This window comes from Columba livia, chromosome 4 (assembly GCF_036013475.1).
Source record: "Columba livia isolate bColLiv1 breed racing homer chromosome 4, bColLiv1.pat.W.v2, whole genome shotgun sequence".
Taxonomy (NCBI): domain Eukaryota; kingdom Metazoa; phylum Chordata; class Aves; order Columbiformes; family Columbidae; genus Columba; species Columba livia.
The window spans coordinates 46012554-46027364 of NC_088605.1; the positions used below are offsets into that span (position 1 = coordinate 46012554).

At 41.7% G+C, this 14811-nt stretch overlaps 1 protein-coding gene across 1 annotated transcript in view; it reads left to right on the forward strand.

The window, feature by feature from the left end:
* Positions 1-12932, forward strand: part of DCHS2 (dachsous cadherin-related 2) — a 121479-nt gene extending 108547 nt beyond the window's left edge. Inside the window, exons 17-20 of the mRNA XM_065061488.1 lie at positions 2294-2424; positions 3923-4209; positions 7107-7245; positions 9245-12932. Coding sequence (XP_064917560.1) covers positions 2294-2424; positions 3923-4209; positions 7107-7245; positions 9245-11874 — 3187 coding nt within the window. The 3' untranslated portion in view covers positions 11875-12932. The remainder of the gene's footprint in view (positions 1-2293; positions 2425-3922; positions 4210-7106; positions 7246-9244) is intronic.
* Positions 12933-14811: the final 1879 nt, after the last annotated feature.

Sequence of the window (14811 nt, forward strand, 5' to 3'; positions counted from 1 at the left end):
GCCACTCTCAGCTGCCCATAGAAGGCCTCATCAACTTTCTCAGCCTGATCTGGTGGCCTGTAACAGACGCCTACAACAGTGTCACCCCTGCCAGCCTGCCCCTTGATCCTGATCCATACACTCTCAACTCGCTCGTCATCCACTCCTGGGCAGAATTTAGTACATTGTAGTTGGTCTCTCACATGGAGAGCAACTCCACCACCACGCCTGGCTGGCCTGCCTTTCCTGAAAAGGGCATAGCCATCCATGACCACATTCCAGTCATGTGAACTGTCCCACCATGTTTCTGTAATTGCCACCAGATCATAATCTCCTGACCGAACACAGGATTCTAACTCCTCCTGCTTATTCCCCATGCTGCGCGCATTGGTGTACAGGCATTTCAGGGAGCGAGCAGAGCACACCAATTTCTCCCTAGGGGCATAGGAGGCCACCCAGTCCTCATCAGTTTTAGAATGCTACCCCACTGGGACAAGCCCAGCTACAGCCCCATCCCACTTCGAGCCTAGTTTAAAGCTTTCCAAATGAGCCCAGCTAATTCCTGTCCCAGCATCCTTTTGCCCCTGTGAGATAAACCTTTCCCGCGTGACACTGTCCGGACTGGTGTCTTATAAAACCAACCATTGTCAAAAAATCCAAAGCCCTGCCTGTAGCACCAGTCTTGGAGCCAACCATTAAGAGACTGAATTTTCCTATTCCATCCCACATCGTCCCTTGAAGATGGAAGGAGTGAAGAGAAGATCACTTGAGCCCCTGAGTCTTTCACCATCCTTCCCAAGACCTTGAAATCGTTCTTCATTCCCCTCAGACTACGGGAAGCAGCTTCCTCCACATCTGTCTGGAAGACCAGCAGCGGGTAGTAGTCTGTGGGGTGCACCAGTTTGGGGAGCTCTCTAGCGATATCCTTGATCCGGGCTCCAGGTAGACTACAAACTTCCCTAAGATGAGGGTCAACTCTGCATATTGGGCCCTCTGTTCCTTTCAGAAGGGAATTTCCTATTACAATCACCCTTCTTGCTTTCTTATCAGAGGCAGTCTTAAGTTGTGAAGTCAACCGTGTCTTCCTATGTGATCTTGTAGGCAGGCTTGGCACCACCTCCTCACCTACCTCTTCTTCAAGATCCAGGGCCTCAAACCTATTACGGAGGGGCACCTGGGGAGACAAAGCAGGCAGGGAGGGGGGCTGCCCGTGATGCCGAACCGGAATACGCTTCCAACCCTCATCGTCTTTTAGGTCCATTACCTCTGCCCGACAGCAACAAGGGTGGGGCCGTCTCAGGACTTTCGCCTCTGTCCGAGAGGGCAGGAGGTCCATCTCCTTTTGGGGGGGTACATCCCCGGGGCCTTTCCGACTGGCACGTCTGGGTGTTACTCCACCAGGCGATCTCCCTTTCACACTCCTTGATGGTCCTCAGCGTCTCAGCCTCCTCCTTAAGTTTCACAACCATGTTGAGCAGGTCTTGCAGCTTCTCACACCTCACACAGGTGGAGTGCTGGCCTCCCTCCCCCGGCAGCAGCAGGCTCTGGCACTCCCTGCAGCCAGAGACCTGAACAGCCACCGTTCGGGACAGAAACTCAGTCTGCGTTGCCACAGTCTGTTTCAGACAAGCTCTCCTTCTGGAGGTGACCATGGTCGTCAGCAGTCTGGGATGCTGGCAATAAATTAGAGGGACTGACAAGCGACAAGTGCTCTCTGCACCCTGCTGCACAAGCTACCACCCCCGCTGCTGCAGCACAGTGTGGGTGGGACTCACCCGCTACACAAGCTGGTTGCTCCTCCCTGCACCTGGTGGGCAGCGACTGGTGGCTGCCCTCCCAAAGGCTTTTTCAAGGCAAGGGGAGGGGGTGCGGTCACCGTCACCGTGGGAATGCTCCCCGCCACGTCAGCTGCTCTCTCCCAATGGCTGCCGGGGCTGCGGGGATCGGGACCCGTCGGGAATCACGCTGTCCCTGTACGTTTCCCTCTGAGCTTCCTAATCTTGGCTGAACCTCGTGGTTGGCTGAACCCCGCCAGCTCCGGCTCTCGCTGGGCTGGCTCCGATCAGCTGACTGAATACAGATGAATACTTTGTGTGATTTTGTTGTGACCTAGAATCTTCTGCACATTTTTCCTGCAAGACACAAAAAAAGCACTCAAGTCAACTTTACAGAAAGTAAGATGGAATTTAAGAGTTGCAATGAGGAGCAAGAGGGCTAATATTTTTTGTTTGTAATTTTTCCCCTGCTTACAACATTGGTGGATAACTCTGTGATTTTTGACTAATAGTGACAGTTACTGCTTCTTTAATTGCAGGTTGATTGTACAAGCTGCTGATAAAGGAAACCCCAGACTTTCTGCTACAAGTATTGTGAAGATACAAGTGTTAGATGTTAATGACAATGCTCCAGTTGTCCATCCACTAGGTGAAGTGGATGTCCCAGAAAGTAAGTGTGATATTACAGCTAAGTTTTGTTAAGACTAGGATTTGTCAAACAGCAATATTGCTTTTGGTGATTTGTGTAATCAAAGAGACTCTAGTAGAAAGGATAGTGGATTGAATTAATACTGAAATATCAAAGTAAATTGTGATGTGCTTTTGTTCTCAGAAGTATTAATAATGATGTTCAGACATTGTGTTTAAGAATAGTTTGGAGCAAAACCATGAGCAATTCAGAAAAAGGAAAACAAACTCTATAGAAATCCATCTATAATCTGTTCGTTTTGGACTGCATTGTCATATTCTTCAAATGTCTTCAATTTCTGCTCTTCTCCAATAAATATAGTTGGTGTTAAAACCAGCATTGCTAGAAATGAGACATCTTGAGCTTCATTGTGATGAAAGAATGAATTTCTGTAAATTTGAATGAAGCTTTAAAATGCTCTGTAGCTTGATCCAGTTGATCATGAAGAGGAGGACCCAGGACCACCTCAGTTCTCAACCCAGTGTACATCTGGTATATTATGTGACATAAGCTCAAGGTTTGAATACCTTGAATCTTAAGCCCAGCATTTTCAAATACAGGCATCATATATGTGATGCATTAAGATATACAGCTGAACATTTATAAAAATTTAGGTGCTTAAATTCCAGTACTCCTATTAACAAAAGATATCAAGGCTGTGTTTCTAGTGATATTTTTTTTAGCCTTTCCTAAATTTAGCTTCCACTGGTATGTCAAGTACGGGAGTCATAGATGCACAGCAGCTGTAAACTACTGCCTACTTATTTACGTTTTTGTATTCTGTTTGAGAATATTTGCTTTAGGACTTTACCCCACATGTCTGAGGCTTAATGCCCCAGGCGTGCAAATAGTTTAGTTTCTGTTAGCTCCAGACTTTATTAGATGGTCACTGATAGGTTCGTTTGCAATCCCTGGTACTGTCAATTTGACACGTGGCAAAAGCTGTCTGTATCCAGTTTCTCAGTCTCATATGACTATACCTTGAGCTCTAAAGATTTTTGTGCCATGTACATCTGGTTGGTTGTCTTGTCTCTCTCTAGTGGCCTTCTCCTCCTTTGGAAAAGCTTCAGAATTGCAGTCACTGGCTCCACAAAGACCAGGGGACTCTGATGCCTCAGTTAAATATTCGTGTGGAGGTTTGACACTTTCAATAAATTCATGTCACCTAAATGCATGTGAAAAACTATGGAAGTTCCTGTTACTGGTGAAGAAACAGTTATGGCTACATTGAATCTGGGAAAGTCTAAAGAAAACCTGAATTAAAATTGTGATAAAGCAGATGCATTTGAAGAAATCCACTACTCTTTCCGTAGCATTTCTGGATATTGCTCTTGTTCTTAAATACAAAGTCAAAATACAGCAAAAGCTAATACTGAAACATTACATACATTTATTATTCAATATTACAAAATTGGCAAAGTCCTCAGAAATTGTAACATCATCTTTTAGCTATGACTTATTTTGACAATTATTGTTACAGATGCCATACCTGGGTTTGTAGTGACTCAGGTGTCAGCAAGTGATGCGGACTCCAGGCCAGCACTACAGTTTGGTTTTATTTATGAAAATAGCCCTGGAATGAAATTTGCCATTGATCAGCACACTGGTGTAGTCACAGTGGTGGAACCGTTAGATTTTGAAGAAACTGCTGCGTATAAGCTGAGAATCATAGTTTCAGATTCTTTACATCAAACAGAAGCAGAACTCACTATCCATGTTGTGGACATCAATGATAATCCACCAGTGTTTACTCAGGATTTGTATCAGGTGGGAACATGGCAAATGGACAACAAACATGATGTCTTTCCATGTATGCTGATAAATAGTAGGAGTGCTTGTTTATCTTTGTCTTAAAAATGCATTTGAGCACTGAGAAGGAAGGTCTCTGCAAACTATTGCTGAGCAGAAACAGAGCAGGGCTCTTCTGGGAAACCCCAGCCCCTTCCCAGGAGTTCTACTAAAAAGACTGAGAGAATGTTCAGGTTTCATGTTTGTTGTTTCTGATTTCAGAAGGAAAGTGGTGTGAATGATAGCTGCACTCTATACACCATGCATTCATCATTAGGAGTTACTGGATATAATCCAAACAAGGTTTGGAGAGCAGGGTGCAGTATTTGGAAGTTCCTTCTTCTGAGACAATAGTAAACAAATTGGTACATTTATTCTGGACCCATTAGTATGGCATGAATTTCTTCATTTTCAGTCACACAGCTCCACAGAGGTGTGTAGCAAATGCCCCCGTGGTAGGTTATACGCATATAGTTCATAATGTGTCACCATGCCTTGTAGCAATGGCACTCATCTAGGGAGTGGGAGATACAAGTTTTGGCCTCCACAACATCCTCTACTAGATTGAGGAGGATATAGACTGTAGCTTTTAGACTTCTGGACAAGCATCTGAACTGCTAGACTGTTGAAGTCAAGTTGTCTGATAATGTTTTAAAACAAAGCTAGTTTTGCTACTGTAGATAACCATGGACCACTAAGTTGGTTAAAGCAACTGGAGCATATGTCATACAAGGCTCTCAAGGGTAGGCAACTAAAAAAGTTTTCCCTGGCTTCATCAGCCCTAAGGCTGTGGGGCTTGGGGTAAGGCTCAGCACATGAAATGGCTTGGTGTTAGGGTTAGGGTTCAGAGAGCAATAAACCCTGGAGCTCAAGGTGAAGTTAGGTTGCAATAAGGCTGCCACAGGAAAGGTGAGGCTGCCCAGAGGAGTTGTTTCCTTAGGACTTGGGCTGAGGCACGAGAGAGCCTGGAGCATGCATAGTTCAGCCTGGAGAATAGAAGGCTCAGGGGAGATCTTACCAATGTGTATAAATACTGGTGGAGGGAGTAAAGAAGACAGAGCCAGACTCTCCTCTGTGGTGTCCAGTGACAGGGCAAGAGGCAGTGGGCACAAACTGGAATACATGAAATTCTATTTAAACATCAGGAAAACCTTTTTTCAAAAAACTCTAACCATGACTGAGCACTGGGGCAAGTTGCCCAGAGAGGTGGTGGAGTTTCCAGCCCTGAAGATGTTCAAAACTCACCCTGCTCTAGGTGATCCTGGTCTGAGCAAGGGCTGGTCAAGACAATCTCCAGAGGTGCCTGCCAGCTTCAGCCATTCTGCGATGCTGTGAACTGGGCTGTTTGCTTGACTGGATGCTTTTGTGTGTGTGGTGGATATGCTCAGAGCCAAAAATATGAGTCACCACAGAAGGCTTATATTTAATAATGCTTCATTTCTAGATCTCAGACAGGTTGAGTCAAGAAATAAGTCTAAACATTTGGTTTAATAAAGAAATTTCAGCTTCTGAGAGTGTGCAGGTGCAGCAGTTTAGTCACTTGGAAAACTACAAGACAGACTGTAGGCACCCATGAAACTTTCAGGTGCCTGAGTTGTAAGCATTTGTGTAAATTGCTCACTTAAACTCCTAAATCTAAATTCTGAAGAGGATAAAAAAAGCCACTATTAATGCTCAAATGATTTTTAGACCTCATCTTAAGATTTCCTCAACTGTCATATGTATCTGATTTTGAACAACAGTTTAGGCCAGTACTTACTTGTGCAAGTGCTAGGAATTTTTTTTGCAGATCAGAGCAGACATTACAGGCAGGATTATTAACTGATGCAAAACAGCGTAGCTCTATTGACTGCTGATGTAAACAGCTGAGCTTCTCTTTCCACAATCCTGATGTTTTGATGTGTTCCCTGGACAGTAAGATACACTGCGTCTTTTCAGTTGATGATATGTGTAATTCCCTATTCATCATCCTGTAGTTTTTACCCTCTTATTATCCTTTCATATGTTTTCATGTTCATACTTTTCATATATATTTTCATATCTATATATATGGCTATTATATACATATAATCCTTCTGTTAAAGTGATTTAAACTAACACTTAAAGTTATGACAAAGGTAGCTGCTGTATCATACTGTTCATTTGAAATTGGATTTATAAGGTGGAAGGAAACTTTGGTCACAGAAATACTGTATCTGGAGTTCAAATAATGGAAGCTCTTAAGAAGGGAAATGACTTTCATGGTTTCCTAGATTATATGAAGAAAACAGGGAGCATTTGAAAAACTAAATTCTAGGAATAATCCAGTGATGATTAAGTGATCTACTACTGGAATTTTTAACATACATGTGTTAGGGTTTTTTTAATATTCAATCATATATTCCAGATGGGGACTGCAGACTGTATTCCGTGTATGAAAATCAAGGTGTTTCTGAAAGCAAGGAGAAAAGCCAATTTTAGTTGCAGTCCATTGTAGGTATTCCTTCCATTAGTATACCATTGAAAAAAGAGATTCAGTGATTCACTGAACTCATTGTCATAATGAACTACCACTAGATGTAGAACTAGATGGGTTTTACTACAGTACAAAGTTTACTCTGGATTTCAGCTGTATTGTATGCATCATTTTCAGTAGCTCAACTCTTTATGGTTTTGTCCCAGAAAAAAATGACTAGGTGAAACTTTTTCCAAAGCTTGGAACTGTGTTTGTTGTGGGTTTTTTTGTTGTTGTTGTTTGTTTTGGTTGTTTTTTTTTTCCTTTTTTTTTTTTTTTTTCCCCAATTATAATAAATGAAGGCATGGTATTTTTTTATGTTAAAAATTTTTATTAAGCTCTTTCCAACCTGTAATTTTGGTTTATATGGTTTATATGTTAGGTGAGCTTGCCAGAGCTCATTTCTATGGATTCCACTGTTCTGACCGTTTCTGCTGTGGATAGGGATTCTGAGCATAATGGAATGGTTTCCTACAAAATCCTCTCTCCCTCTGAGGGATTTGCTGTTGATCACAAGAATGGTGAGTCCGTAAGCCTTGTTGTTTATTTCAGCTTTTTCAGTGTAAATTCAAGTGTCATATTGCACTTCCTCACCTGTTGACAGTGATCACTTGAATTCTGGAAATCTTTGGTGACTAAAGTCCACTGTATGTTTTGGCTAAATCTGTCATTATCACTGGAGAACTGAAAGCATCAAAAACTGGAGTTCCCAGTTTGTTCTTGAACCACGCACAAGGCAGGTAGTCACAACATCCTATATGTGCTATTTCTCTAGCATGATTTAGTAGAAAAGTTGCTGTATGGTTTGCATTGTTTCATAACATTTCAGCTCGTGTTAGATTTCATTAAATTGAAGTTTATACTTATTATTTTTTAGTATAAGTTGAACCTATCGTAGTGGAGCTTCTCTACAGCATGGGCAGTATGTCTGTAAGGTTGCTTATTTAGGGAGCTTACATTATCCTATAATCCTAAATGGAATTTAAAAGTTTTCCAAATTGAGAACACTCTTTCCAAAGTTCATAATTTTCTTAGTTAGGAGATGTACCATTTAAAGTTTTCTGGCCTAATGTTCCAGCACTCTGTGAGATTGAAAACTGTGTGTGTGTCACTCTGTATGCATGTGTACATACAATTTTTGCTAATATCGGCCTCAGAGATTACTAGATACTGCAAAAATTATATGCAACTGTTGTTCAGTGAGCAAGTTCCTATGATTTATTTGCTGTTGCCAGGTGTTTATATGAGGTGAATTTTTGAACGCGGTGTTGTTTGGGTGATGGCAACTACAAACACTGAAAATACTAGTGTCTCTTCCAGTTAAAGCTGTTTTCTGTTTTACCCATTTGTTACTCTGTATTCACCAACCTGTCTTTATCTTTGATTAATGGTTGATTTCAACTGTGGTCAGAAAATTGTCATGCAGTGTTGTCTCTGTGGTGCTTAGCTATACACTGTGAAGAGTGAAATAGAAGTAGATGGCTTATTAAAATAAGAGTCAGAATAGTTTGGCTGGAAGGGACCTTTAAAAATCATCTGGTCCATCTCCCATGTTTAGATAAGCAATCTGAATGAAACGTGTTTATATAACTTACTGGCAAACCTGTCCAAATAGCAAACATGCCTATAATGCTGTTACTGGATTGCAAGCTGTTCTACTTTAACCCCAGCTGGCAACTAGGACCGCACAGCTGCTCACTCACACCCCACAAGTGGGACAGGGCAGAGAATTGAAAGGAGGGGAAGGAAAAAATCCCATTATAAGAACAGATTAATAGAACATCAAAGTAAGATAACATAATAAAAACAATAGTCTGTACAGAACAAGTATTGCACAATGCAGTTGCTCACTGCCCACGACACCAATAGCCAGTCGATTCCCAAGCAGCAGTATTTGCCCCCTGACCAGCACCAGTTTATTTACTGAGCGTGACATCGTATGGTATAGAACACCTCTTTGGCCAGCCTGGGTCAGCTGTCCTAACTGTGCTCCCTACAGCTTCTTGTGCACCTACAGCCTTCTGCCTGAAAAGTCCTTGACTTGATATAAACATTGTTTGGCAACAACCAAAACATCAGTGTATTATCAACCGTCTTCTCACTCTAAATCCAGAACACAGCTACTAGGAAAAAGAACTAACTCTATTCCAGCCAAAATCAGGGCACAAGCAAAACATGAGAACTAACAACCTTCAGTAATGAACTTGCACAGCGTAGCACCTTTAATAAGGAGCCTAAATTCCCTTAGCTTTATTTTGCCTTTTGTTTTCTGCAGTTGGTATGTTCAGCGTGCTATGAGAAAGAGAAGTTCTTGCTCACCTGAATGCAGTCTCTGTATTTGATACTGCATCATTGTGGGTAGACTTTGCAGCATTAGCTGTGGTTTCTTAGAGTTACTTTGGGGTATGCAGACATTACATTTGAATCATTTTCAAATATGACTGATTAGATTCAGCTTTTGGAATCACATTTACTTGTCTTAGTGAGTGTGGGGTTTTATTAATTCTGTTTTATTTTCAGGTTCAGTGTTCACTGTGGGACCAGTAACTCACCTGGAAAGGATTTCCGTTATCCAGGTCCTGATAGAAGCCACGGATGGTGGCAGTCCCGCTCTGAGTGCAGTTGCCTCTGTAGAGGTGCACGTAGAAGATGCAAATAACTACGCCCCTCAGTTCACCAGGGAGCTGTACAATCTCAGCGTGAGTGAGGATGCCTCCATTGGAGAGAGTATTCTCACATTTTCAGCCATCGATTATGACTGGACACATGAAAACACATATGTTGAATACTCTATTATTGATGGTAATGCTGAGAATTTGTTCTCTGTGGAAGCAAGTGTTATGGAGTCAGAAACATCCTACAAACTTGTTGGCAGTCTTGTTTTGAGCAGTGTTCTCGACAGGGAAGTGGCTGCTTCTCACCGTTTGGTCCTTCTTGCTTCTGATCGTGGAACACCCTCCTTAAATTCAACTGCTACTGTGCTCATAACTGTGCTGGATGTTGATGATAATCCTCCAGTATTTAGCAGCCCAGAATACCATATTCATGTCAAAGAAAGCATTCCTGTAGGTAGTCACATCACTGAAGTTTCAGCAACTGATTGTGATGCAGGCACTAATGCAGAGATCACTTATGCTATCATTTCTGGAAATGACAGGGGACATTTTCGCTTGGATGGGAAAACGGGATCAGTGGATTTGATGAAAAAGCTGGATTATGAGGATACCGTGAAATTCTCTTTGATTATCCAAGCTACAGATGGAGGAGCTGATGTAGAAAACATGGCTTTTTCACTTGTTCTTGTTACCATCTTAGATGACAATGATTATGCCCCACTATTTTTGTTTCCCAACCTGAGCTGCGTTGTGAGTGAAAATATACCTACCTTTTCTTTTGTGTGCACTGTTAATGCACTGGACTTTGATAAAGGCTCCTATGGCCACATAACCTACTCCATCCAGTCTTCATGTTTGGCTCATCGTGAAGCTCCTAGAGACCACGACATGTTTTTCATTGATCCTTTGACAGGAGATATTCATACAAAGCAAATGTTTGACTATGAAAGTCAGAATAGCTACTGTCTCATAATACAGGCAAAAGACAAAGGTGACTCAGTGGCCACCCTTACAGTTCAGGTAGATATTGAAGGGAGAGATGAATTTGACCCAGTGTTTACACAAGATCAATATCTCTTTAATCTCCCTGAGAAGAATGAAGCAGGCCAGTTGCTTGGCAGAGTCACAGCATCAGACAGCGATGGTGGAGTAGACGGAGTTGTTCATTACTCTCTGCTAAAAACTTCTCCATTCTTTTATGTGAATCAAACCACTGGTAGTATTTATTTAACTCAGACTGTTCATGGAAAAAAAAATGGCAGCAAAAGGAATGATGACACCCTGGAATTGTTGGTAAGAGCTCATAGCCCCAAAATTGAGTCAAAGTTCACAGTATGCAGAGTTTTGGTAAATGTTTCCAGTTCTCCTGAGAGTTATCCCATGGTGTCAGTGTACAGCCTGATGGTTAGCAGTTCAGTCTCCTTGATGGTGTTCCTGCTGCTTGTGGTCAGCCTTCTTGCACTTATTCTGAGGCACAAGCGGAAAGATCTGATGAACTCTTGTGTGAAAAGAGAAGCAGTATCTTCCTCAGGTAGTGATGTGAATTCCGCCAGCAAAGATAAGGACTTCCAGAAAATCCAAAGTACTGAGAGCAGTATGCTTCCCATGGGCATTGTAGCAGAATGGCTGAGCTTAGCAGGAATCAGAGAAGGGAAGGATGCTGGTGTCCTCTGCAGGCATTCAGACTCCAGTAGCCATGGTTCTGCTGAAGGAGAAACTACAGAGGATGAGGAAATCAAAAGGATCAATGAGCATCTTTGCAGAAAGAGTGCCAGCTTGGTGCTGAGTGAGTGTGGCTCATGGATGCCAGATTCAGGAATCCCAAGAGAGTCTGATCAGCTCTTCTGTCTGTCTGGAGAAGCAGATGCCATGGCTACAGTGCAAAGCAAGGAAAATGAGCAGGCCATTAAAGAAGAAGGTAGAGAAGAAGCCTGTGAGACAGCCTACGCACATAACAAAATGTTGTCTCAAACACTTAAGAAAATCAGAGTAAAAGAGAAAGACATAATGACAGACCTCACAAGAGAATATGTCTTGATGTCAGATAAGCAGGACTCTGGATATGATTCACTTGCAACTCTTGGCATCTCTGATGAGACTATCAGAGTTTGTTATAACTGGGACTGTGTGCTCAGCTGGGAACCCCGATTTCAACCTCTTGCTTCAGTGTTTAATGATATTGCAAAACTAAGAGATGAAAATATACATATTCACAGCTTCCCTACAGAGAAGAAATCTCTTGTTTTCTCTCCTCCCTTGATAACATCAGTAGCTCAGCCTGGCATAAGGACAGTGCCACCACGAATACCAAATGTAATATCAGGGCAAGCATTTAAAAAATACCCTCATTCTCCCCTTATCCATAATCCTGGATACCCCCCACCAACCATGACCCCTAGTTTTTCTCCCTCTCTCTCTTTACTTACCATGCAAACACCTACTGCTTCTCCAGTAATGTCTGATGGGAGAATGATAGAGATGTGTCTTATTGATCCAAGCAATGAACTTGTAACAGAAGAAGAAATTCAGGTGTAGGTTATTAACTGACAGTAGTTTATGGAAAAAAGATGGCTTAAAATACAGTTTGTTATTGTTAACAAGCGAAATGTGCCTGTCAGAGATGTATCACCAGTATTCTTTCTGTTGCCGTGAGCTGAAAAAGTTAAAATATAAACCAGCCACAAATGTGCTAACTATCCATTTTGTTCTTCCCAGAATACACTACAAGGCCATGAGGCTTCTCCTCTTTCAGCTCCCAACAACTGTGGTTTCCTGTGTAAATCACACAGCCAGATGCCTGATAACCAACTTGAAAGATTTTACTGGGTATTTTTTCCTCATAAATATGTCAATAACAAATTAATGGTAGTAATTCTTTACTGTGGAAAAACTTTATTAGCATGCTGGTGGGTTCTGACCACGATTGTGGTTGTTATTAGAAGAGGATACTAGAGGGATATGCAAGTACTGCAGAATTGGGCTGGGCAAAGAATAAAGCAAGGATTTCTATCCAGCTCTTTCTCAAGTGTCTGCCCAGGCTTCCCACATCTTAGCCCATGGATCCCAATGGCCATTTAGGCCTGGTGCAGTTTCATCATCTGCAATGGCTCCTTGATGGGCTTCGTTAGCTATCTTCATGCTGTGGAATCCCAGTTGGCAGTTTCTGTGCACCTTTCATTTATCTCCTGGTGTAAAGCCAGCGACTCTTGATTATCTGAATAGTAATGGATGACTCATAAGGTCACTCGGAAAACTGAATAACCAGTGGTAAGATAAAAGCAATGATCTTCTCTATTACTAGAGCTAAAATAAACACCTGTTGTCTTTCTGTCCTGTTACAGAAGCTGGCCTCATGCCCAGGCAGCAGTAGGGATGGCCGGTGTTGCAGGTCTGAAGGGTTTGTGTGTCTCCACCCTGGTCTTTGGTCCTGTGCTGGGAATATCTCTTGCAAGAGCAGATAATCTGGCCTTGTTTGTTGTATGTATCATACATATGGCATTTTGTGCATGTATGTATATCCAGATGCATACACACCCCTATACTGCTGTGTATGCTTGTATATTGTATCAGATCAATAAAATACACAGGAAAGACATGTAGAGTAACTCTGTTTTCTCTTCAGTGTATGTTTACAAGTCTTTTGTTCTTTTGCATCACGTGTATTAGAACTGGTGTATAGGGAGGGGACTAATTGGTGCCTGGGAATCTGTTACAAATTGGATGTGTACAGAGTTTTTTATTGTACAGGTCATAACAGGTGGAGGAAAAGCATACAGTGCTGTTAGACCAAGTGGTCTTGTGGGAACAGCATCATGTGTAGCAGCTTTTGTCATTTTCCTGGTCACACATGTCAAGATCCTCTCTGGTTGCAACCTCTGGACTCATAAACTGTCTTCGAATAAGATCCTGTTGCTAAGGCTACACCTGCATTGTACTAACATACAACAGGTACCCATGCTGCTATGTGAGAGTGATTCTTTTAGAGCTGGCATTTGTTCTTCATACTGCCATGGAGTGTGAAATGAGATGTAGCTTAGGAAAACACTGGGGCAGGCAAATGTTACTGGAAAAGGAGACTGAGATATAAGTTTTATAGTCAGACAAAAAGGAAGATGAAAGCAAAGGAGAGGAATCATTCCTAGTTCATATCTGAACATGGAATATTAGTTTAAGGCCATAATTTCAGAATGAATTGAGCTATTAGATTTGCCATCTCAGGGCTGTGTGATAAACTTTTTGGCCATGTATCCGAGGAAGGCAGAGTCTGATTTTGCATTTTGATACAGACTGCATACATGGTTTTCGAAATGTCAAGATTAATTCACAACCTTTCAAAGTAACTTGCTCTGGCTTCGTGATTCTATAGTTATTTTTGCAGCTGAATGGCCAACATCAATTTTTGAATGGCGTTTCAGTGAGAAATTTTGCACCTAAAAAGCAACTATAATGTGACGCCGTGGTATCAACATGTATAAATTCATTGCTCAAATAATGTATGTTTTAAAACTTACCTTTACACACTTTTTCTATTATAGAAGGCTAACATTCATCAAAATGGAAGGGATTGTTTTCCACCTGTTAACATTATGCTATCTACAGCCTGTTTGATTTTTTTGACTTACATGTCTTGACTTGTAAAGTAATTTCTAATAGAATGTGAGGTGTTCTTTGTAGTATTCAGTTCTGTTCAGTTATAGATTCAGGAGGCACACCTGGCATGCAGAACTACCTTTTTTGTATAGTTGACATTTTAGCTAATGTAATTTTTGTTTCAGGTGGTCATGGTCAAGTGGCAGCTATTGCTCTGAGGAGCCATGAGCACATGCTATCCTGATGGGGTCATGTTTGGAACAGGTGATCAGTGGAAGAATAAGTTTTGACCTCACCATGCTAATGTGCACCCTCTTCCTATAGTTCTGCTTGAAAAGCAAGCAAACCCTGGATCCATTTCTGCCCTTTTTTGCTCCTTCAAATGCAGCTTGTTTCCAATGCCTTTCTGAAAGGATTAAGTACGGCTTGCATCCTGTTTATCAAGTGCATGAGATAACCAATGCATACTTCGTGCTCTTCTTAAGCGTTAAAGCAATCTTTTCCTTGTCTCTTTTGTATTTGTTCATTCTGTATCAAATGGGAAACAACAATTAGCTGACATATTGTTGGTTTGTATATAGTCAAGCTTAAAAATGCAACTCTTGATACAAGCATCTGCAATAAATGGTGTATAGTTCTTTTAAGCTTACTGTTTTTATCCCTAAGTAAAACAGTATAGCTTCTATACTTTACCATGAGTTTAATATTAGCTTGCCTCAAAGAGGCTGTGTTACTCGGCAATTCTGCACACCAGTTTTAGCACTTTGGAGGAGGTACAGAACTTGTTAGTGGAAACTCATATTAAGCTCAAAAGGCATAAGCTATAAAATAAAAGACAGTTGTCTCTTCTGGAATTTTGGCTGCCTGCCTTCTGGATTTGCT